General features: G+C 39.1%; 1 protein-coding gene across 1 annotated transcript in view; it reads left to right on the top strand.

Moving 5' to 3' along the window:
• The first annotated feature begins 7956 nt into the window (after positions 1-7956).
• LOC119737511 (rho GTPase-activating protein 45-like) overlaps positions 7957-25417 on the top strand; it is a 65223-nt gene continuing 47762 nt past the window's right edge. Inside the window, 2 exon segments of the mRNA XM_038211929.1 lie at positions 7957-8118; positions 10169-10413. Coding sequence (XP_038067857.1) covers positions 10258-10413 — 156 coding nt within the window. The 5' untranslated portion in view covers positions 7957-8118; positions 10169-10257.

The following is a 25417-nucleotide window of genomic DNA, read 5'->3' as shown; positions in this document are numbered from 1 at the left end:
ATGTTTGTACCACAAAGCAATGGTACCAGTACAATATGCTGTGACGTCATCAAACTGGAAGTTAGGTGTTAATACATACACTTTATAAACATACATTATAATTTCCATCTTTTCAGAAGTTCTTTTCACCTCATGATGAACATGTATCCTCTCTGAACTAAATCAGTATTCAGTTTGCACATTTCAACCGCTGATGTCATCAAACCGGAAATAACGTGTACTTGCATTAATTTTGCATAAAATTTACTTAGTAAAATGGTATAATACAATTGTATTTGATTTTCTTTAAATGATTCTGTATTTTTTTTTTTTTTTTTTGATACTGTGGAAAATAAACAAACCTGAAACCTGAAAATGTACTGAAATTTTTCATAACCCAAGATAGATACATTTTTTATGTTCAAATTAAAACGTCAAAGGGTTTTACTGAAAAGGCTGAATTTCATGATTCCGTTTTCTGTTCTGGCATAAAAATATTCCCAACTGGGCAATGTTCTATGAAATAGTTTTCGGTCCCATCAACCAACGTTTGTAACTCAACAAACGTGAATCTCTCGTTAATATTAGGTATGTCTTTGCTTTTTCCCTTTTTAGTTAAGCCGCCACCTGTTGGACTTGTAGTTGGTGTGTGTATCTCTATTGTTATCGTCATTATCTTTCTGATTGTCATCTGTTGCGTTGTCAAGAAGTCGATCCGCAAGTTTCCGGCGATCAAGCTTCCGTCCCAGCTGCAGGTGAGCTCATATTTGTTGCGGTTGAGTGCAGTGAGATATCACGTGGTATAGTATACAAATATTGACTGCTGAGGGAGACTAGTTTCACGTACTGCATGTTCAAGCAGTCAATATTTGTTGTATAACAACTCCAGACAGATTCTGCGTATTTAGTATTTTTCTCAGAGATTGATTTATTTAACCAAAATCCAATACAATGTTACCTTCATTTTAATAAGAAATAAGTTGAAAAATTCTGTATTTTTCAAACCACCCCTTGTTGAAAATATAAGTAGCCCGTCAGAACAGTATGCACAGCGTTCACACCCTGTCCCCAAGACAAGCGAATGCCTGCAGAATGCATTTAAAAAAAGTTTTAATTATTGTTGCACAGGCAGTCAACGAGTACCTGTCGGAGCACAGGAATCCCGGTGCAGCCAGGGAGGTGGAAGTATTTGATGACCTCAAACCCTGTCACTTGTTTGTCGATCTCGGCCCTAAACAGACAGACATAATTGACATCTTTGACAACATGCCGGTCATAACCGACGGCTTCGACATCGGTGACAAACCGCGGGGCACTGTCGGGTTTGAGAATGACATTATTGACTTGGACAGCTTGCCCTTGCTGGGATTGAAGGACGAGCCGATGTTGGATGATGTGACAACTGCCACAGAGCCTTTCCTTCCTGGGTCAAGGAGAGATGAAGACCCATCATCTGGCGATGAATTCGGTGGAGCCTTGCCAAGCAGTCCCATCAGCGTAGGCAGTGGGGGAAGCTACATGGGCTTCCGGGAGGATGATGACATGGTCTATTCCTGCATGACCAAAGATGGTCTATCCCCAGTGGAGAAGGAGAACACCGAAGGCCAGCTGGTCCTAGGTGAAAGCCCTCAAGACTCGGCTCCAAGACCCCGTGTGGATGGACTGCCGTTATTGCATTGGAGGGGGGAGAGCGCAGACTCGGACGAAGACAATTTAGAGGATGGAGACGCCGTTGATTCACACACGAAAATGTTCACCTTTCCTTCTCGGAGAGCGAATGCCCATGCAGCAGCTGGTCCTGTGAGGGAAGATCCTCAAGCCGACAGACCCTCCACCCATGGAGCAACACACTCAAAGGGAGCTTCAGTGGCCGTCAAGAGCAAGGAAGGAGGAGACCTAGCGGGGGCGACATATGCCGGCGATGGTAGCATCTCAGACTATGCTCAGCAAGGGTTCGTCCCGGGGGCAGCAGCTCAAGGAGATGGGGACTATGACCCGGGTGATCCTGCCGATTCCTACAGTCGGGTTGGATTACTTGGAGGGCCCAGGGCTGCCTCCTCTCCACACGGCATCAGTCTGGACAACAGTAACCAGGACTCGGCCGTTCCTTCTGAAAATTGGGGTGGAGATGCTGAGACCCTGGCTGAGCCAACCATTGGACAAGATAGCAGGACAGAGGACTCGTCAAATCCTTTGCCAGACAAGGCCTCATCAGCTGTTATGCCTCACAATCAGCCTGGTTCTGAACCCAGGCCTTCCAACGAGCCATCGGAAACCCCGAACATTGCCAAAGCACAAACCTTGGACTCTCTTTCAGATGATGATGAAGAAGGGGGGTTAACGTACGTAACAGTCGCTTTAGACTCCGACAACGATGAGAGTGTGAACGGAACTGAACCGGCGGATATGAATGGATACGTCACCCAAGCAATGATGCCCAACAACTTGGATGCTCCGACAGCCAGAACGGTCCCAAGTGACGCAGTAAATAATGCTGCACCCTCCGGCTATGTTGATCAGGCACAGCTCTCTAATTTGTCCCCGCCACCTTTTGCACGGTCCCCTGTGCGCAGCAATCCTGCCCAAATGAACGGAACGGTGGGCACTGGCAGTGGTTACGTAACAGCAGCAGAGGCAAGTGGCATCATGTCGCCTGGTCCCGATGGGGGCCCGGTCGATGAAAACGCCTTGAATAACAACGACAATAAGTCCAGAAATGAAGATACTGCACCAGGACCCCTTAGCATCACATTATGACTCTGGACTGAACAATAATGAGACGATCGATGCACATGGCAGAAGCATCCAGGAACCAGATTGACATGTTCGCAAAGAATCTGGACTTCAGACTGACCAACTTGGGTTAAGTAGAAAGCTTACAAACGGGTCATTTTTCTTCAATGATTCACATGAGTAGACAATGCATTTTTACTACAAGACCAATTGCAAGTGTTTTTTGAAAATATTTCCAAGAGAGAGAATATAGATTGTCCAAGAATAGATTGTAGTGAACAAGAAACATTTTATTAAGGGAATAAATGTGTGATTGGGAGGTATTAAACACTCTGTTTAAGACCGGTTGGAGTCTGGCCGCTGAAAATTACCCGCATCGAGAATACCAACCAAGCACATAGTTATTCCCATTCCTTAAATACCTTTTTGGCCAAAAAAAAAATCAAAATGTTTCGGTCCACAAGAGTTAAAAAAGTTGAAAATTACATATTTCCAACGATTGCGTTCAACAAAATACCCCTCTGGCTATACAATGGTAAGGCCCTCTGGTAAACAACTCCTTATATGGTGATTGGCGTGCGCGTCGTGTGTACTGCATGATGTCGCACAGAACGCAGATGTACCGGTGTAGTGTGAATTTTAGGACTATGAATTACTGACTCACTGGTAGTTTTGCGCATGCCTACGTGAGAATTGTGAAGGTTCAACCAATATAACGGTGCTGCCACTGGATTTCACAGGAGTCCAAATTTCATGTGACACTGAAAAAGTGTTAAAGACCAGCGAACCACGTCTTTATCAACCGTTTAAAACCGGCCATGTGACGGGCTCTCGACCAATAGGAATAGATAAACTGTTTGAGGTATTTATGAATGTTTGATTCTTCACATGCAGTTCACCAAGTGATAAGAGCAACGTGACAGAAGTTTTGGAATAAAACTTAAATAATCGTTTTGCCTGAGTATGACCATCTAATGGTTCTTACTTTTTATTACATATGTTAATAATCAAGATATATAATTAATCTAGAAATGTGACCCCGAAGCACTAGTTATTATTATTATTATTAATTATTTCTGGTAATGAAACTAAGGATTCCTCAAAAGCGCCCTAGGCACTGTAGCTCGCAAGCCAGAAGAAACCTGTGGAGAGAAGACAATGAGAAGAAATTACAGTTTTAGAGGTGGGAGGAAAAGCCCAGAAGAATATTCTGGGGAAAACCCACAGAATCAGGCAGGGACTGAAAACCCAATCCACATATTGGCCCAGGCGGGATTCGAACCCGGGTCACAACGGTGGAAGGCGAGGAAAGTACCGCTACGTCAACCTGACTGATGTGCTTCCAGTGTTAGTTTTGTTCATCTCAATTGCTGGGTATAACTTGCTGATCACAGTTGTGTCACAAATTTGCCGTTGCGTTTTGCTCATACCAGCACCCTTAAAGCCAATTCGTACTTGACATGAACGCAAAGCGAATGACGTCAGGATCAAAACATTGGCTGCAAAATTCCTCAAAATTGAAATGTGTTCCACTTTTGCGAATTCTCAGCATGCATACACTTGCCATAACGTCACAAATATTCGCTTTCACACCGAGTATTATAACAGGCCTTAACCCTAGCCTTGCCAACTCCATCAAAATCCATCCCCCCATATTTGGTGGATTTTGGGGATGTGGTCCTGCTGGCCTAGTTTGACTAAAATTTGATGGAGTTGGGCTGGGAGGCCTGAACAGGCCTGTCGTCAGCTCTAGGCATTGGGGGGGGGGGAGTACATATTAGGGGGACACGCCACCAGAAAAAAAAAAACACTTATATACAGGGTGGATTAAAAAAAAATGAAACCGAGATATTATTGCTAATTGTAACAGAAGAAGGGCACATGTGGATCTCCTCTTTAAAATGACACCCTGATCATGTCCTTACATTCACGGTTGACTGAGCAGTGACCAATTTTATGAAAGGGTCTATTTAGAGGTTTGCGCCACTTTTCATGGTGAAATCTCTTTTTCCCCCACCTGCCTTGATTGGCAACCATAGCCTTTTACTCTGTGAAAATAGCACAACAAAAACCACAATTGAAAAGTGGCGCAATTCTCTAAATAGACCCTTTCATAAAATTGGTCACTGCTCAGTAAACCATGAATGTAAGGACATGATCAGGGTGTCATTTTAAAGAGAAGATTCAACCCTAACAGAAGAAATCTCCCTTTGATTCACATGTTCCCTACTTCTGTTCCAATTAGCAATAATATCTCGGTTTCGGTTTTTTTTTCTCCACCCTGTATAATATTTGCGCTTGTGGTTTTTGCTGATTGGGGGGGGGGGGGGGGGCAGCTAGTTGCTCGTCAGGGGGGCCTGGCATTAACTACTGTGATTTTTAAGAAGATACGGCCTAACCTGCAAACTGAATGATGCTGTTGAAGATGAAAGACCAGGTTTACAAACCAACAAACGCAACAAGTTTCAGTGTTCTTGCTTTCATTTTTAAACAATTTTCATTGTTCTGAAATTCACTTTCAGTGTCAGCAAGGATTTGACATCCGTTTATTTGATTTTTATACATTCGAATATGAAACTCATTTTTGTTTGTTATTAAATGTACGTATATTGTGTGTATGCAGCCTGTCTAAAAAAAATGGTACATTGGAAACGATTTGTTTTGAGCATCACATTAAAGAAAAAAGACCAGGCTTTCCAATACTTTTTGTTTCATCTCATTTGCTTTTGTTAATCCAGAGATAACTCCAGTTTACTGCGTAACACAAAAATCGAGTTTGTTTCTTTTGCCAAGTTGCAATCTTTTGTGAGCTTCAAGACAGCATGGCACAGTACTCGAAACAACTCTGCCCATGCACAAAAGTGGCACAAAATCGATTTTGGTGTATCGCACTAAATTGATTATATCTCTGAATTTGACAAAAACAAATAAGATCAAACAAACACTATTGGAAAGCCCAGTCTTTGTTCTTTAATATTATGCCAAGTAAGAATGACTTATTTTGAAATTTCATATTTAACCAATTTTTTTTCTGATTGTACCATTTTTTTTTAGACAGGCTTTATTTCCAGAAAGCGAAACTCATTTTTAAACATCTCTTTTTCGAGAATATGAAACTCATTTTTGTTTATTATTAAATGTACATATATTGTGTGTATATTTCCAGAAAGCGAAACTCATTTTTGTCATTATTAAATGTACATCTGTGTATATTGTGTGTATATACCAAAAAAAGTTTATATCATGCTTTGTAAAATAACTTTTTATATTTGTTAAAGGCGCGTGGGAACATTTGCAATTAACCGGAAAGGTTCCAAATTTAATATGAAATTCCTTGCTCAAAGTGAAGTTAGGTCTGATACCAACTACCCTGGGAAATTATTGTCAAAAAAAGCGGAACCCAAACCCTCAAAAATGGATTTCATATTTAAAAAAATAAGTAGCACCAAAACTAATAATGACTGAAAAGCCAATTTCAAAAGCTACTTTTAGATGAAAAAATTACTGAAATTGCTCAATCCGTTCAAAGAATACCACCATTTAAACGCAATGACCCCAAAACCTGTCTCGTCCAAAATATCAATTTATTGTGTGTTTTTGACTGTTTGGAACAACAAAGAAAATGACACAGAATACTTGTTTCAACAACTGTCACCAACTGTAGCACACAATATTTTGATTAACAACCCTGGTTAGGCAAACAATATGATTTATAAAATGTACTTTTTTAAAAGACGGGCCTTCAAAAGGACTTTGCTGAAATCGCATTTTTGGACGAGACAGGTTTTAGGGTCATTGTGTTTAAATGGTGATAGTTTTTGAACGGATTGACCTATTTCAGCAATTTTTTCATCCAAAAGTAGCTTATGAAATTGGCTTTCCAGTCATTATTATTTTTGGTGCTACATATTTTTTTTAATATGAAATATAATTTTTGGGGTTTGGGTTCCGCTTTTTTTGACTCACCCTGTATAATTCGGAAGAAAACAACCTTTAAAGGCGGTTTAAGAAAACATGCTCCCAGGCATATTTTTTTTACGTGCATTAGCAACGGAATCCAGTCACAAGAGGTTTTAAAGGGGCTTTTTTAATATGTATAGTTTCCACTGAGCAGAAACTTCAACAAGTTATTTGTTGTGCGCCCTTCTTAGGATTTTGAGCAATTTCATTTCTTCAAACGAAGAAAACAAAATGCACTAAAAGCAAATGATCCTATGTGTACCATTACGGGTAGAGACATTGATTCATTTTATTGACATTTTATTTTCGGTACATTCATTTCTGTGGCGTGGGTTCGAATCGAAATTCTGCCACTTTAAAATCTTTCACATATCAATGAATGGAGAAGGAAAAGGATGTATTTGTAGATGGAGGAATAACATTGTAGATATAGTCAACCGATTCCTTGAATTTGAATTTTTTTAAGGGGGGTTGAAAAGTTTACCCTTTAATAATTGGGAATTATCTAGACACGTTTTTCTTGCCGTAAGTATGAAAATAAAATTTAATGAAGCACTTAATGTTGTCCTTTTGTAAATTTCTTTTTTGGTTAAGCTTGGTATTAATATTGAAAGCCACACACAGATCTCGATCTAAATCTCCATCGAGCTGTGTTGCCTACAAATGTGCACAGCAATGGGTTCAATGAACATCAGCCTTTGAGGGAAAATCTGCCAAAAGTTAGGATTTTATCCCCAAATTATTGAACAGAAAGTGGAAAAGTAATTAAAGTACGATTATTTTCCCAATATTATGGCGCTATTTATATCACTGGTGTTCATGGCGGTTGATGCCCCAATTAAAAATGGTGCATTTCACATGCTAAATATTTAAAATGCAAACATCTTCAATTTGGTTTTGAAGATTGTTGATTATTCAGGGTTTCTAATTATTGCAGAGATCATTCTGCAAAGATTGATGTCCATATCCTTTGGTTTGAGGGGTTTTTTTTAGGGTTTTTTTTTTTTTTTTTTTTTAGGGAGGGATGGGTTTACAGAAACCCTTGCACCCCTCCCCACCCCACCTCACCCCCCCCCCCCCCCCCCCCCCCCCCCGCAATCGATCCCCCCGGCCCCCCAACAAAATCGTTATCCAGGGTTAATGAAATGACATGAACTATACGGCGAAAGTGAATGCCGGTGATTGAATATAAACATGTATGTGGTGTAAATACTTTCAACTGGTACCCGGCCAACTTCGGAATGGTACGGAAAGTGAATTTATTGTTTATAGGGACTACCGAAAACTGTGTACATTATTTCATGCATGGGGTGTGAAAATGCTTGATGGATGATGAATTTAGCGGATCGATTAGCGTTTAGCGACCTCAAATGACAGCAATCTGTCGGACGGAGTGAACTTTGATTTTGCCCGCCGGCCCATTGTGCCTATCCACTAGGCTTGTTGGTGAGTATTTGTTCCGATAACGGGCGATATTATTGTTGCTGGTATGTGGGAGATAATAAAAGATATCGAGGATCAAGTCAACTCAAGTCATGAATGATGAAGTGAATGAACTGATGACGTGATGAATTGAAGGCCACATGTCTCGCTGGCTTGCTTTAGTTTATTAATTTTTGTAAATTATTTTGGCCAGTTAAATTTCGATCAGAGCTTGAAGTACATGCACGCAGAAGTAATGTCATGAATGTGCAGTCCAGGAAGCCTTGATTTTTAATATTGAGCAATAAGAACTGTGGAGTGTGGTCGTGGGAGGGTGCAGTGAATGTGTCCATGTGTCGTACGTAAGTTAATCAACTTTTAGTTTTAACATGTTTTAAAATGACGTAAGGCCATAAGGGGAAAGAGTTCCATACTGGGTCATCACTTATCTGCCGCCAGACACATCAATTTTCACCTTGTGATCCACCAAGATGAATCCAGGAAGACTTGCAAATAGGGCCTTTGCGATTTTTTTTTTAGGAAAAAATGTGGTTTTAGTTTGGATACATCAGACACATCGAGCAGAATTGAGTTGGAGGCAGCGGGCCAAATGGATTGAAGTGTTTGGAAGACAGCAGTACATTATACGATTCCCATTATACGCATGACATCGACAACCGTGACAACACATGAGTCGGCCAAATTTCTAGTGCAATACGTCATTTATGAATGTTCAATTTCTCATGAATAGGCCTATTTTAAGTTTATTTCAATGGATTCTTCAAATATGTCCAAGAACAATGCGATCGTGCGCGTGGTCTAGTGGTAAAAGTCTCGTTTTTCATCATAAAAGTGTCCGAGGTTTGAACCTCGATGAAGTAAGTGACTGATTAATAAATAGGAATAAAGGAAAGGAGAGGGTGAGAGTAGAGAAGGGAAAGTGGAGGGAATAAGGAAAGAATGTTGGGAAAGAATGTTGCAACCTGACGCCACTTCAGCGGTTGTGTACAAAGTCTACGGAGAGTCAAGAATTTTTTTTAAGTATTTCCTAACAAAAGTGGAAATAATTCTCAGTCCCAGATTCATGTCTCATCATGCAAGCAATGACTGACCTTCATTGACATGATAGGCCTATATGAAGAAAAAAGTGGTGTTAGATTGCAAAAAAATTTTTGTGGACTTTGCTGAGTACTTGCGTATAGAATGAGTAGTTTCTGGGGGTCCTTTTTATTATAAATACATGTACATGTAGGTCACATTGAATCTTGTTTTATGGTCAGACCTTTCGTTTGCCATTGTAGTAACATATCATAAACCTCTCAACCTCTGTTCAACTTGCTATTTTATGTAGTCCCCCTGAAGTTTATTTATTATTAAGCATGCTTTGTACTTGACGTGTACTTTAAACCCATCCAAAACAAATTGGTTGACAAATGGTTGAACACTTTTGGACACAATAGCGTTGAAATAGACCTACATTCTGTAGTTACCTTGTCCACTTCATCAGTTTTTGTTGTCGTTGCAGTTTCATGTACCACAGCAACCTTGCTTTTGTGTGCTGTTTAGCAACATACTACCGTAAACTCTGCATTTGTATTAGAGCGGTTAAGTTGACATGTATTTGCTGAACGCGTACGGCAACGCGTACTGGAAGCTTCATGTTCCTGATCGTACACACGCAAAAGAATTTAAGCAGGTATTTCATAGGATCCGTTTACGCAAACCTTTATAAAAAGAGTTCAAAACTGCTTTTGTAAATTTAACGAGATAATCTTCTTAAGTCTATTGATCGCGACCATAGTTTATCTGACCTCTGATAAAACATCACTATCAATCTTTAAAATTGTGCATGCGTACGAAATGAAGAGGTTGTTAACGTTGAATGCCAAAATCACTTGTTTGGCATTGCGTGTTGCAAGCCAGCAGTTGTGCGTGTGTTACCAAGTCATATTTTGATGACGATCATGCGCGCATCCATGACGTGACGTGGGTCCTAGGCATCAACACGTTCTTGCAAAAACGCCTAACTTAACCTAATGTCAAACGTCAATTTTTGCATTTGTATATTTTCCAGGACCTGGTTCCATGACTTCTTCATAAGCCCTGTAAACTTGGGTGTTAATCTACACACGTGCGCAGTAGATCAAAGATCTAGGATACAGGATGTCTGCAGTGAGCCGGAGGCTGTTCTCGGGCTCCAAGAAGGGGCGGAAGCCGGGATCGACCTCCAGCAAGACCGGTGCGGAGATGGATCTGGACGGAGGGGTCTCCTCGGACCCTGGTTCCAGGAGTCGCAGGGCTGTAACAATCGCCGGCACGGTGAGTACACGGGTGTCGTGAACTGTACGTGGGGAAAATTAGAGTCACCTGGGCCGAATTTTTATGGAGCTGCTGAGGGTATACACTAGTAAATAGGCTCAAAATTGCCTATGGGGCCAAATCATGATTTAGCCTATATGCCCAAATCATGATTTAGCCTATATGCCCTCAATTTGTTTGCTATAATTAGAGCATTTTGTGGGTCATGAACTTGAAGGTTTGTGAAAAAGAATGGTAGAGCTTGTATTTCTGCAAAACTTGGATGAAATTGGGCCCTAAAATGGCTCTATTTTGCAATGGAGTGCAGGCATCATTTGTCAAAATGGGGATGGAACTACTTTTAGGGGTGATCATCCAATTTGATGATCAAAGAAACTGGACCTGCTAAGACCACTTGAATTTGCAAATAATGACAAAATTTTAATTGAAAAAAAAAGGAAGCATATCCCTTGCATTAAACTTAAGTAGTTTACATGTACATGTACATGTTTGTCCACACACTAATACATTGTGTATGTGCTGAACCAAACTCCATATTGTTGTGTCTGCGGCCAGCCATGCGCCCTAACATTTTGCTCAATGTTTGAGAAATTTGACCTGACAGTTGTGATTTAGCCAAGGTAAAAAGTTCACTTTTATCTTGCTTACTACTCCATTTTACACAACCTGCTCATGTCGCTACTTATGCTGGGTCAAGGTTAAATTACATACATGTATACATGTACACATGTATATGTACAAGTAGTACTTGGTTCGGGGGGGGGGGGGGGGAAATATTACTATAAAGAAAGAAAAAAGACTGGACATATTTTTAGTAAAAACCGTGACAAGACAATTTCTGTCAAGGCATGTTAATTTTTACAATAGAAAATTCAACTTCGCCCTTTCCCTAAAAGTTAGGCGTAAGTGATTTTATTCAGGGAGGTTCAAAAGGGGGGGGTGGGGGGGGGGGGGGGGGTGGGGGGTGGGGGGGGGAAAGGAGGGTAGCTAACTAACCAACCCCTCCCCCTGATTGAGTATTGTTTCATTATTGTTGAACAATACTCAAATATTCGTTTCCAGAATAATGCCATACACTCAGTAGTGTAATTCTTGATTCCTTGCTACATGCTGACGATTTTTTGCAACACCTCTTACTTTACAGAAGTAGCCCCTTATTAAAAGCCTGGACCATTTGCAGCTATCCAAAAAGTAACCGACCAAATTATTGTTACAAATCTTAACTTGGTTTAAAGATTCTTAATGACACTAAAACTCCCAGTGAAATTAGTCCTTCTGGCGTGCTGTCATTTGAAGAAAACAATAAAATAAGGTCATTCCAAAGATTTGTCAGTTGACACATTTTTGGAAATTTCCTTTTGTAGTTGGGCGATTCTGTCAATGGTTGCAAGCATTTTGACATGATGCACACGCGCCCGGTTATTATTTGTAGGTTCGGTGTGTGACATGATGTAAATTATGGAAAGTTTGGCTGAATGAGAATCATGCATGTCCCGAATGCTGATTTCAAGATGTGTGTCTCAAGAGGGCGCAATTCAAAATAAGACTCGAGATCGAGAGTAGGCCTATTGTGTTTTCTCAATATATACAGAATTCACAGAGCTAAAACTTCATCAGGTTAGTTGTTAAGCACCCACCTTTAGATTTTGAGCACTGTTGTTTCTTCTTCAACAAACACAAAAATGCACAAATGACAAAAACAAACTGTATCTTTTAAGGATTATTTAAATGCTGCTAGATGGTTTTTACAAGTAAACAAAACAGCAGTCTTCTAACTTTTATTTTCTTACCATGCCATTGCCTGACACAAGAGAGCGCTGTTGGAATTCCTTTAATTAATAAAGCTCATTAGCACTGCATCACTTATTCCATTCGAACAAACTTTGAACCAGAAAAAATATCAAATGACCATGTCTGTAAAAAGCACACATTTAGACAGTAGAGAGGCAAACTTGCTTCTTATTGAATAATGCTGACGGTTTTCTTAAACTTGTCTAAGTTATCTGTCCAATGTGTACTCGGAAGAATGTTTGAATAATTTGTTTACACACTTTATGTGGGTGGAACCCAGGCCCTGCCATGCTTGCCCAAGCATCGGGCAAGCACTGGCCAAACAATCTTCAAAGGAATCCAAAACGTGGGTGGACTGAGGCAAGTCTATTTTATATCAGGAAATGGGAGTTATGTTTTTATAATCAGCATAATTGTATGAATGGTTAATATCATAATCATACATGCAATAAGATTCTGTGTTGCTAAATAAACAATGTACATGTGCCAGTTTTACAGTCCGGGTTGTTAATGAGTGAGACAGCTGCTATTAATTAGAGGTGAGTACCGGGTATTTGTGATTTCAGACAATTTTGTTATAAATATTGAAGTTGAACAGTTGGCGAAATACTTCGCCTTATCACTGTATGTACCGGTATGTGCTTGACAATTTATATGTTACTTAGCTGTTCAGGTTTTGCATTTCTTTTTAGTGTACTTCCTCATTGGGGTTCTGTTTGTTTGCTTACAGCTTGTTTTACGGACATGAAGGGTCACGGTGTCCCATAAAAAAAATTGAACCCTCAAAGTGAAAGCTTCCTCTTTGTCGCAGCTTTTTAAAAATACATCAGAAATATTGATACATATTTGAAAAATATATTTCTTTAGCTTTTCAGCAAAAAAAAATATCTTTCCAATCAGAAAAACTTTTTATTGAGTAAGGGCCATTTCAAAAAAGTGTTGCTTTTCCATTTTGTCCACTGTCTTAAGTGTCATTTATTAGGAATGTAATGGATTTGGGGTGAGGGAAGTTTTTGCATTCTTTGATATTTTTTTATCTTTCTTTCTTGAGTTGGTTCTTTTATATTTTTTTGTAACAATGGTCATTTCCTGTTTTTGGAAGAAATACGGTAGAAGTCCTAAAAAAAACTGCTTCAATAATTTCTTAGATGTTTATTGTTCTGCTCTGCTTTTTATTTGGTTGTTGGACCTTTTTGTAACAGTGCAAATCTACACGGAAATCAGGTCTCCCAAACTGTAGAGAAACATGTACATGTAATAGAATTTAACCAATTTTTTTTTTTTTTTTTTACAAAATTGCTCTACACGTCACCAGCCAAAACGCTAGTGTTTTACAGACTTTTATTTCCAACATCAAAAATTAGTTTTTAATTAATCAGGTTTTTTCTTTGGTACCGTAAATGTTATCGATCGATGTTTAAAAAATTAGTTTGCATGATGTAATTCATGAACTAGTTTATATAATGTACATTATTTTAGTCATAAAACAAACACTGCTCCAATTCTTAGTGTGGGTAAACAACTCAACTATTTTCTGGGTTCGCTATTTCTATTAAGTATTAGTCACAGTGCACTCACAGCAGGATATATGTACACTCAAGTGCGTGCATACACTCCTCCATCCGACTTTTGAAACGTTCGCGGAAGTAGAGTTTTTTTGTTAATTCTGAAGTTGTTCTCATTTTTTCTGGAATACTTTGTAGTTGATCAATGAGCCATGTGCTCCGTGCAAAAGTACCCCCTCAACGGATACAAAGGGAGAGTTGGGGGAGACCACTGGGAGAGATATTCAAATGTTTTGCCGACAACGCCTGACGCTCACGTCACGCGAATATGCTTTTAGGTTTGTGCACGTTCAGAATAAAATTAGTCGCTTGCAAACCAGTACGTACCCTCGGTGTGTCCCTCTCCCAATTTTATAAAAATAAGGCAAAAATAGGCTGTCAATTTTTTTGTGGATTGAAGAAAGTTGAAATGAATTGACTTGTACAGCTGTATTTACCCTGTTCAATTCTGTGTTATCTAATATTATTTGAACAATTTCCAATGTTATCAAAATAACCGCAAACATATTGGGTTTTGTGTCTGTTTGTAAAACCAACTTGGAGAGAAACCAATTATGATATTCAGACTTTGGAATAATTAATTTCCCAGGTTGGGTAGTATGTACACTTAGGTGAGGATATATTTGCTTTTTAAAAGGCTAAATTCACCAGTTTAGGTTTGGGTCAAGTAGGGAGTCAGTAAACAAAAGAGTTGTGGTTTCTGTTGTATGTTTTAATGATGAACTTTTTGTGCAGTGTTATTTGCTTCCTCGTCATCAGCTGGTCTCACAAGACAGGTATATTGGAAAAGTTGAATAGCGCCCTCTTTTGATAGTGTGGTTACTCACAAAACTATTTGTATTGAAAAAGTTGAATGGCGCCCTCTCTTGGTAGTGTGGTTATTCACTTTGCTTTCTTTGTATTTTTTTTTGATAGCTTTATCTTGAGTCATGAAGTGAAAGGATGTTGTTAAGAAGATTGATTAAGAAAAAAAAAGAGTGAAGAAATGTTTCTGGGGAACAACTGAACGTTTTCTTCAAATGCTTCAGCGTCAAACTACATCTGATGAAAAAGGGGTTTCTTAAGGCCTTTTTACACTTCGAAAAATATCCATGCACGTGGGTCGGACACTATAGACTGACCTTTTCACGCTACAACATTTTAAGGCACTGATACACTGTGAAGAGCGCTCAGTACCGTCGTTTTGTACATTTTCTGTATAAAATTCACAGTACATGCTATTGTTTGCCTTATCCTCCAGAAGAGCAGAGTCTGTTTCATTATTGCTGAAAAGGAAATTTGATCACAGCTTCTGTCCTATAAATTTTGTACATTTTGTACATGCTTCTTTTCGAATACTCAGTAGTGAACGCTGAATATGTTGCTAGTACTAGCATGTCAGTTATGCTGCCGAATCGTTAAAATTGCCTTGCCCTCATCAACATTGTCTTGTACCATCCATTGATTTTTGGCACCTTTCCAACTCCGAAGGTGACAGTGACACTTTTTGTTATTGATGCTAAACAGCGCCTCTTTACAGAAATAAATACTGAATACTCTTCAAGGTTGTATCTTTGTGTGGGAGTTGTAAAGCTGCAAAGCATTTAGGACAAATGCCAATAACCGATATCTTGACACTGATGATACTGTACATGTATGCCTGCACGTCCCTGGTGTGGAAACCGATTTCAAACATTACCATGTTCTGTTTGTGATATTTGCAAGACAAGTTTCTTTAAAAGTAAAACAAATGCAAACATCAAAAAACAAAACTACCAAATTACTATGAAACACCTTACTTAACTGCAATTGAAGGATAGTCTCAAGCATGCTGTGCGTTCATAGCACCTGAAGTGTTGTCATTTTCAAGAAAAGTGGAATTTTTATCAATTGCATTGTTTGTGTCAATTTCCAACTATGATCGGTGACCATTGTTGGAAAAAACTGATTTTTTTAAAATACTGCCCCCAATTTACCAGATTTACCGCTGGTTAAATCCAAATTTTGTTTTCAATTGGTTACACATCCGTGCCCTGAACGGGTGCCAGCCAGCTAGTCTGGTTCCCTGCCCTGAAATTTCCCTGATGTCTATAAGTAACTTGCTCCATTTCGTCTGAAGTAAGGTCAGGGTACTAGACTGCAAGAAAAGCATTTTTTCTTGGTTTTTACAGCATCTAGCTATGAAAAAAACGTTAAACAGGTCAGTGTAACAATATTTCCTATAAAATACTAACCCCCAAATCCATCCATTTCTGGAAATGTCAGCAAAATAAGCAAATTTATGTTGTATTACACGTGTACCTATAAAATACATACGCTTAAAATCTGGTACATTTATCATTAAGCCAAAAAAAAAAGTCTCCGGTTTCTGGTATGCGCGCGCGTCGCCGTAGCCATGCGCGTCGGCAAAATGAAAAGGTTTTTTTTTTCAATACAAGATGATGTCTCAAAACCGCCAAACTCACTGGTTTGACTGGAATCCTGCTGCTGCACAATTTTAACGTGTTTTTAGATGGGGTTATGATCGAGAATAAGCTTAATGTGGCCTCTCTGGACTCCCATATATTTGCACTAAGTTAAGTCGGACACCATTTGCAGTCATCAGCCGACATTTAAAGCCCCCCCCCCCCCCCCAAAAAAACAGGTAAAAAAAAAAAAAAAGCCGCGTTGCCGCACCACTTTTGGGGCAAGCTCCATACCAGAAACCGGAGACTTTTTTTTTTGGCCTTAGTTGTTGCCAATGAAATACTCTTGTTTTAGATCTTTTTGTCGATGTACACGTACTTGGCAACTTTTGCCTTGTACTACAATAGCCCATTCACCCTCTTGTATTAAAGTATGGAATTGGTTTTGTCTACTTTTAATCCAAATTTTTTTTTCTAAAGTGACATCGTTGAGTTGAAATGGTGATGGAAACACAGACACTACCACAGAAAAACAAACAAATTTCTTTTCTTTTTTTCGGGTGCAAATCACCCATCACACAAGGCCAAATTAGGCCACTCGAGACGTGGGCTACAGAGGAAAGTGTGGAAGAACCAGCCCCTTGCACTGAAACAAGACCAGATAATCTCAGTATGAATAGGGTTGAGATGGGTATAACTAGTCCACAAAAATTGTAAAAGTTCGGTGAAAAATGATGGAATTCAAGGATTGTCAATGTCATAGCAATAAACAATCATGGAAAAAAAATTATTGTAATATTAACAAATAAATGATCAAAGGCTTGTTTGTAATTTCTTTCAATTTAGTTGTTTCATTTCCATAAGGAAATTGCATAAACATGTATGTGTGTGTAACTTAATGTTCTAAGAATAGAGGAAATGTAAACATTTAAATCACAATAACAACGTTTTTTAAATACTGACTGGTTTTCACTATGCTTTTCATTGGAAGCAAATTTACGTTGCTACTGTGTGATAACAGCAGTTTTTTTTATTTATATATTATTTTTGCTCATCCGTGATTCAGGCGAGTAACAACAAATGATCTTTAACATTTCCTTCTGGAAAATCTTGTACAATCATGCACAATGTTTTTTCCTTCCTAATTGTGTGGTTTTATTGAACAATTGAACAATTGAAAACAAACAAAGAGTTTCTCGCCTGTGATGAGGAAACAATTCTGTCTGCAGGCATGGATGTTTTTAGTTTTTGACACTTCCTGGAATAATGAAGGAAATACTTGTCGGAAGTAGAAATAAAATTGCTTATCACCATATTACAAAATGTCTTTCTGGGAACAGGCAAATGCTCTATAAAAATGAAACATAAAGAAATGCTGCAACAATGTTTATGTCCAACTGCAATGTCTAATGTCCATGAAAAGGGAACAGGAAAACATACACGTCAGGCTTTCAGGTATTCCTACTTTTCCTACTTTTGTCTTGAAATTCCTACTTTTTCCTATTTTTTGTCCCACAACTCTGAAAAATGAAATCTCTTTGCATATTTTTCACAACTGTGTTACACACTGTCATGTTAATCACACAATGAAGGGCTTCGGCCCAGGAGTACTGCAACTGTACAATTTCCAAGAACTTTTTAAATTTTTGCCAATTTGTTTGTGCTACTTAAATTAAGTTTTCACACCCTATCCATATGTGGTTTGTTTGTTTTTTGGCACAAATTGTTTCATTTGGGCTACGAAAGCCATCGAAACTGACACTGTAAAATAATAAATATTTGCTTTAATCATTTATTAATTAAAGGGAAAAATATTTAAGTTCGTAATGTTTTAAAATGATGGAGAATTTAAGTTGTGCACACCAGTATGCAACAACAGTACCGTAGAAGATAAACTGGCCAACACGGTCCAACACATAATTAGTTTATCTGCCCTTGCATTCCCTGAATGCACCGAACCAAGGTGAACTGAACTTGTGTGGTTTCCCCAAAGTGAATTTTCCCTAGAATTTTGCTCAGGAATCAGAGAGCGCCACCGCAGTCCCCTTTCTCTAGGGATTTGAAAGCCTTGAACGTAAATACATCAGCTTTAGTTAGTTTTTCAAAGAACTTGTGCACATACAGTGAGTACATGCACGTGGCTTGACGAAATGCACAATACTCCCTAACCCCCCTAGGCCCTTCTTGTTAGGAACCATCCTCAATCCTCCGAAATTGTGCACAAGTGCCTAACTCCTTCAAAATCGTCCTCATCCCAAAATTTTGAACTTATGTTCAAATGAAGGATACCCAGCGCCTCAAGTAAAACCCTTCAAAATCGTCAGACGGTCCTTCCTCAAATGCATTCATCCTCAATTCTCCAAAGTCCTCCTCATCTTCAAACACCATTCATCCTCAATCCTCCAAAATCCTCCAAAACCGCAATGAGGATGGAGGATCGAGGTGGGTTAGGGTTTTAATGTAAGTTTGCCTGTCTGACTCCAGAGTCTGTAAATCGACCCGAGTTGCTCCAAATACTTTTGGATTATTGTTTGTAAACTCTGTTGTGGGTTTTACTATCAGTAGCCAATTAAAAGAGGGTCTTAAGTCCCATTAATCCAATACTTTTGTGCCTGCACAGTGGACCATCTCCATTGAATTTTAATGATATTGATCCAAATGATCCTAAGTTTATATTTCTGTACGAGTCTTACCAGTATTGATCTTTCCTAGAAATGTGGAAGCGGGTATCTCATGACCCAAGAGTATGGCGGTAATTGATAAAAGAACAGCTCAGTGACGTCAATGCTGTTTGTAATCATTTGTGGGATCGTATTTGTTTGACAAACTCACTGGCGATCACAACAACAGCCGTATTTGTTTAGATCTCAGATGTACTGGTATCCTCATTAATTTTATCCCTTTAGCACACTTTGTATTAAATTGTATTACGTTGTATTTACAATGTACTCCTCCATGAGTCCATGAAACCACTAAGTGCTGGGGCGGTTTGGGGCGGTATGACTATGAGGAGTAACAGGCAGGGCAGTTTGGGGCGGTGTGAGAGCTAATGGGTTAATCCTTGTTTAGGCCGATAAAATGCTTCTTCTTCTGCTTCCGGTTACCCTTCCGGTACCTACCCTATTTTGTCAGCCCCTACCCTAATTTTTTTTGGGAAAAATAAGGAAAAAACCTCGAAAATCCTCAATTACATGTACTAACTTTTACCCTTGACTTCATATGAGACACATCCATATGATCGTACACACAAAAAATGCCCCCCCCCCCAAAAAAATTAATTCCCTACCTACCTACCATTTTTTTCAAGTGCCATGTAATCGGAAACAGAAGTATTTTTTTTGCACTTATAATAGGTCATGATACATGTAAGTCTAAGATTTTAGATTGAAATATGGCTAGCATGAGACATGGAATTTACTCAAAGTCTGTGTGTGGATTACAGACTAATCGCTCATGTGGGGACATGTGACAAAAAAATTTCAATTTTGATGGAAACTTTCAAGTCACTTCAGCAGTCCAGTGCATGGTTTCTTTTGTCCTGGAATTTGGGGGTGGTTTTTTTTTTTGGGGGGGGGAGCCAGTTTTCATTTTGATCAATAGTAGAAGTGTGATGTGTAAAATACCATACTTATTGTTTTCCCCAAAAGGCTTCCACGGTTGTTCACCAGAAAAGTCTTGTGTAAAGGGAATACAATTTTTGATTTGGTTTGAATGATAAAACTGTGCAGAAGCAACTTCAACTTGTGTCCTGTTGGATCTAATCACATTATCATGGAGGAAACAAGAGCTGTTTCGTCTGTCACAAACCAACAGTTACCGTAGGTGTATAGTCACCATTTTAAGAAAATTCTAGCCAGTTCGAGGTGGCTTCTGCAGGGTTCAACCTTAACTTATTTTTCACTAGTCAGCCGGGCTACTGAAACAGACTCTTAACTAGCCCACGGGCATTTTTACTAGCCTGCATGTTTTGCTTTTACAGAATGTCTCATAAACAACAATGTGCATACATGTAAAACGTGTATCCTGAGGCAATCTTGTCAGTGTTTTTAAAAACAGATCTAATAATTTAACCCTTAACAGTTAATAAAATTAGACACAAATTGACAGGCTACTTGCTTTCTGAATTTAATGATTTATTTCTTCTTGTCCTTTCATCTTTGCCGTAGCCCAATAATTGTTCGACTCGCCAAGTAAACTACTTTGACTAGCCCACCACTGTTTTGACTAGCATTTGGCTAGCGGGCTACGGCTAAAGTCGAACCCTGGCTTCTACCCAGAACTGTTAATACTCACCTTAATTATCACAACAAGTCGCTCGATATTTCTACACTGATCCCCCTTGCTAATCCTGTACCATGATCCCTTTTGTGATCCCAGCTCCCCCACCCCCCCCCTTCTTATACTCCTTTGTTTCCGCCTGGGTGAAGACATAATCACCCGGTCAGTGAACCATTTGTCGCCCCTAATCCCTCCTTATTGGTATAATGATCCATTATTTCACAACAAATAGGCCCATGGTGTCCGATGTCTGTTGCTGCTTAATATTTGATGAGGCGGCTTTTGTTGCGCCACTAGTCTGGGCCAGCAGTGTTTTTTCAGCGTGATTCGCCAGTCGCTGTGTTGCAGTTTAGTAATCCAATAATTACCCACAATATTATTTTTGTACCCTGGGGAACTTGTTTGGTGAGGATGGGCTAAGGGCCGGAGGCGGCTACTGTCTGTATAGATTGTTGGTTCACTTTTAGACTCAGCTCGGTGGGAATTGATTGGGCAAACTTAGGGTTAGACAAGTTGGACAAGTGCTTTTTCTGTTAGATATTAGACAACTTCTGAAATTACTTTGAGGCTTTTAATCTTCTAACACCAAACATGAAGAAAATGAATGTTATAAATTAAAGATGTACATATGCATGTATGCCCCATGCTTTTCCAAAACAAAAAAAATTCTCCTAACAAAAAAAAAATCCTTTTTTATAAATTCAGATTTTGGGCGTCTGCAACCCTCTGAAAAAGGGCTTTCATTTTGTGCACAAATAACCCGCCCTGCGAGAGCCCAACTTTTGTCTGGCAGCCAATAATTAAATTATTTTAAAGAAATAAATCAATAACTACATTGTAAAACATCAATGGATTTTTTTTGTTCAATGTCTCATTCAAAAGTGAATAAGTTACATTGCTAGGAAAATAGCAATTGAAAAAGAAAAAATTCTCAAGGTGAAACTCCAAAATAGCATGGGAAATGCATTGTAAATAAGAGTTATATTATCTCTCTGTCAAGATGTTTGAGGTTATTGTGTTCTTCTAGAAAAAAGTGATCGTACAAAATGCTCAGCGCCTCATGCCTACAAACCGGGACACTAACATCGTCCACACATGAACAATAATGTAAAATTAATAAAAACTCTCCAAAATGTTTGAAGTAACAGTGAATTCATTATTTTTCTCCGCAAAGATGCTTCAGGTTATGTTCAAATATTCAGATAAAAAACTGATCGCGCGTACAGTAACACCAGTGCAATCAAGACAATTTGTCCCACACAACTTGGGCGCCTGTGAGTGGCTGCATAGCGCCACCTACTGCTCAGACGTGGAGTCCACGCTACTGTAGTCACAACTCACAAGTACATGTTGTATCTGCATACTGCTCTATCAGTCTTGGTTCGTATGACTTCTGTATCCAATGATAAGTGGTGTTGATTGAGCGATTAAGATCGTGTTCTGAAATGTTTGCGAGATTCTCAAGGACGTTCCGCACAAGGCTAGATATTTGCTATCATCACACAAGTTGTAGACACAACACACAAAAGCCCCCGTTCTTTTCAAACCTCATTTAACTGTGGCCAGGCGTATTTTGTCAAATCGTGTTCTGTATTGTGTGCATGCATGTCTCTGTTATTTTCCCGAATGTTGTTGCAGTTTTCAATAGGTACATGTTTGTGTTGTTCTTTCATGCTATTGTGCATTGTGTGCGATGTCCTTTGATGACTAAATACAAGTCTGTTGTCTGCCCAATTGTATGAAAGATGTTTCGGGATGAATTTTGAATTGAAAACATCCTCCAAAAAGCAAACAAAATATTGTTTAATATTATTAATGGCGGGTAAATTTCTGGGTTCCCCCTGTTCTTTGTCTAGACAGCTGGACTAGTAAGGCCCCCAAAAAATACATGTAGTTCAGCTTCCATTTCCCTACCTACCCTATTCTGACAGCCCCTACCCTAATTTTTTTATTGGTAAAATGAGAAATTACATTGTAACATCCAAAACCATCAATGTCTACCTTTTTACCCTCGACTACACGCAGAAGCCTTCATATGATAGTACACGAACAAAATTGCCAAAAATAAAAAAATTCCCTTCTTAGGCCCCCCCCCCAAAAAAAATAGTCGGTCTCTGGTCAGCGCGCGCGTCGATTTTAATCCTGCGCGTCAATCTTTTTTTTTCCAAAATGTTCCACGGTAGCTCCAACAGCGTCCTCCATTGCCGCACCTCCTCAATTTTTTTTACCAAAGAGCACCAAGGAATGGGAAATTGCACCAAGGTAAATGATCGAGAGCACCAAGGCAAATTGTGGAGGACACCAAATAGCAAAGTAGTAACCCACCTTGTCTGTACAATCCAAGCTTGAAGAAAAAAAAAAAGAAAGAAAAAAAAAAAAAAAAAAAGCCGCGTCCCCGCGTCAATTCCGGAACTTTGGTCTGACCAGAGACCGAATATTTTTTTTTTTGGCCTTACCTACCGGTACTCTATTTTCAAATGCCTTGTTATCGGAAGCGTGTATTTTTTTTTTTGGCCTTACATCATGGAGCTATTATATAAAAGAGCTCTGTGGTTATATGTACTGGTAACGTAGCTGATCTTATCGAAACTCTCTTTAGTAATACTGACAATTTGTAGAATGGTATGCGGATGAAAATTATTTATATCACATAAATGAATGTGTAATTTTGTTCTGGAAAATTTCAACAAATAGTGTGAATTTTTGAAAGAAAAAAAAGCAAAGCAAAACAAAACTAAAGTGTTCCGTACACAATGTTATGCCTAACCAAAACAAAAAATGTGTGTTTACAGTAACCCAACCTACTGGTACCTGGATATTTTTAGGCCAAATTTCCAACCTCAAATGTTTTATTGCCACATTTCAGTGACAATTAACAATTAACCCTAACTTCCTCAACTCCATCAAAATCCATCCCCTATTATGGTGGATTTTGGGGGACTTGGTCCTGCAGGCCTGGTTTGACTAAATATTGATGGAGTATGATGGACTAGGGCCTGGAGGCCTGAAGCAAAGCATGCATTTGGGGTTGGTTGCGTTAAACTGGTTAATAAAACAGAATAATGTAAAAGATAACCCTAAAGTTACCGGTAGTTGAAAAACCGACAGACAAACACAATTGAAAAGTTACAAAATAAAATTATTTTCCTACCCACCTACACACCTGGTTAATTTTAGGACGTTACCGCAAACACACAATTGTTTTTTCTCAGCCTTACAGAAAAAAGATAGAGAAGGCAGAAATAAATTGATGTATGAATTCCTCGGCCGAAAATGCAACATTATCTAATACAACAACAATGCACCCTGAACTTGACTTCACTTTTTTTTCTCTCTCTCTCTTCTGGCAATGTTATTTTTAATCCGTCTGACCTTTTCCCCAAATTCCACAGATGCAGGAGGACGTTTGTATTAAAACAAGCCGCCGCAAAAAAAAGAAAAAAAAAGTCACTGACAGAAAGAAATGTCCGGACGTAATTAGATTTAAAAATCATCTATCTAATCATGGCCTTTGATCAGTTAAACCTCCCCCCTTGTATATAAATACCATCCATGATTGCAGGGCATTAACTGTGGTCGAGGGACGCTTTTAGATACAACCCTTGTGGAAACAAATTCCACAAGAGTTAACCACAATTGTGGGGTTGGGTAACTGCTTTATAAAGTCCTGGTATGAATCCCCCCCCCCCCCCTTTATGATGAGTGCCGACATGCACAGAGAGTTGATCCCTGGGTTTTTTTTTCTTCTCCATGCCTGACTAAGTCCAGTGTTGGCATTCCGGTTAAAATCAATAGTCTGTAGGGGCCCTGGCTGGTATCTCACCCAAGTCCTCACATTGAGTTTGGGCCTTGTCACAGACTTCGTCAGTCAGGTTCACTTAGGATGTGAAGGACAGGTTGGTATCTGTCTCGATCCCCCCGGGAATCTATCGCCGTATCGGGCTCACCGTTCGTACACACACACACTGCTTGGGCTTGGAGGTATTTCGGAGCCGCAGAACACAATTTGTGACACACGTCATCAGTGGGTCGGTCGGTCGGAGAGGTATTTTGGACGAGTTAGTGAACCGGGACATATACCACAGAAGTTTGTTTGCACACGGGCGCAGTCATGTCGGGACGGCCGGTGATTGTGCTGGAATCTTTGGATCCTGAAAGAGCTAGAGTAAGTTTATACAATACAGTGTATCTTTGATAATTACATTTTTATTAAATTAAATTAGAGTGGTCTTTTGAAACATTTGTAAGTGCATGATGGACAGTCAATTTGACCAGTAATCTGTAAGTTTTGTTAATGTACATGTATTTTGAAAATGAACTTGTGGAAGAGTAATGCCTAAATATTATGAAACTTGGTACATGTACTGTACATTGCGAAAATCATGCAACTGTCAATACAGATTCAAGGTGTTGTGCTTCTTTTGTAAAGCAGGTTTATTGTTGAAGTTTTATATTATTGGAATAGAGTACCGAAGTGTGACGTCATTTTGAACCAGAAAATGTAGTGCAAACGAATGGAGTACGCACACGTGTTGGTTCACGGGCTGAATCACGCGCTTATGTCTTTACACACATAATTGTGCGCGTGATGTATTCACTTTGGTACTCTATACAACGTATGTATCTTTTCGAAGACCATAAATAGCAGTTTTGTAATGACGATGAGTGCAGTGGCAAGAAGTTGGTTTAATCAGAACAACTGCATTCTCCTTAAACATCCAACCACTCGTAGAGGAACTTCCTTAGGTGATTCAATACGCTGCCCCTTCTCTGTGTGGAACAAGTTACTGGTTCATGTCAGAAATGCCACCAGCTTAAACCGTTTTAAGACGTTGCTGAAAACTCATCTTTTTCAAAATGATTATTCGATCATCAATCTAATATTCGAATAGCTTTTTGTCAGTTTGAATAATCGAAGAAAAGAAAAAAATCAAACGTGCGCACACGACTGTGATGTTCTTCTAATCGTAAAGTTGCAGCGTTTCG

The sequence above is a fragment of the Patiria miniata genome, unplaced genomic scaffold (assembly GCF_015706575.1).
Source record: "Patiria miniata isolate m_02_andy unplaced genomic scaffold, ASM1570657v1 HiC_scaffold_3, whole genome shotgun sequence".
NCBI classification, from domain to species: domain Eukaryota; kingdom Metazoa; phylum Echinodermata; class Asteroidea; order Valvatida; family Asterinidae; genus Patiria; species Patiria miniata.
Note: the sequence above shows the minus strand (reverse complement) of the source record. Positions and strands in the feature narration are given on the sequence as shown.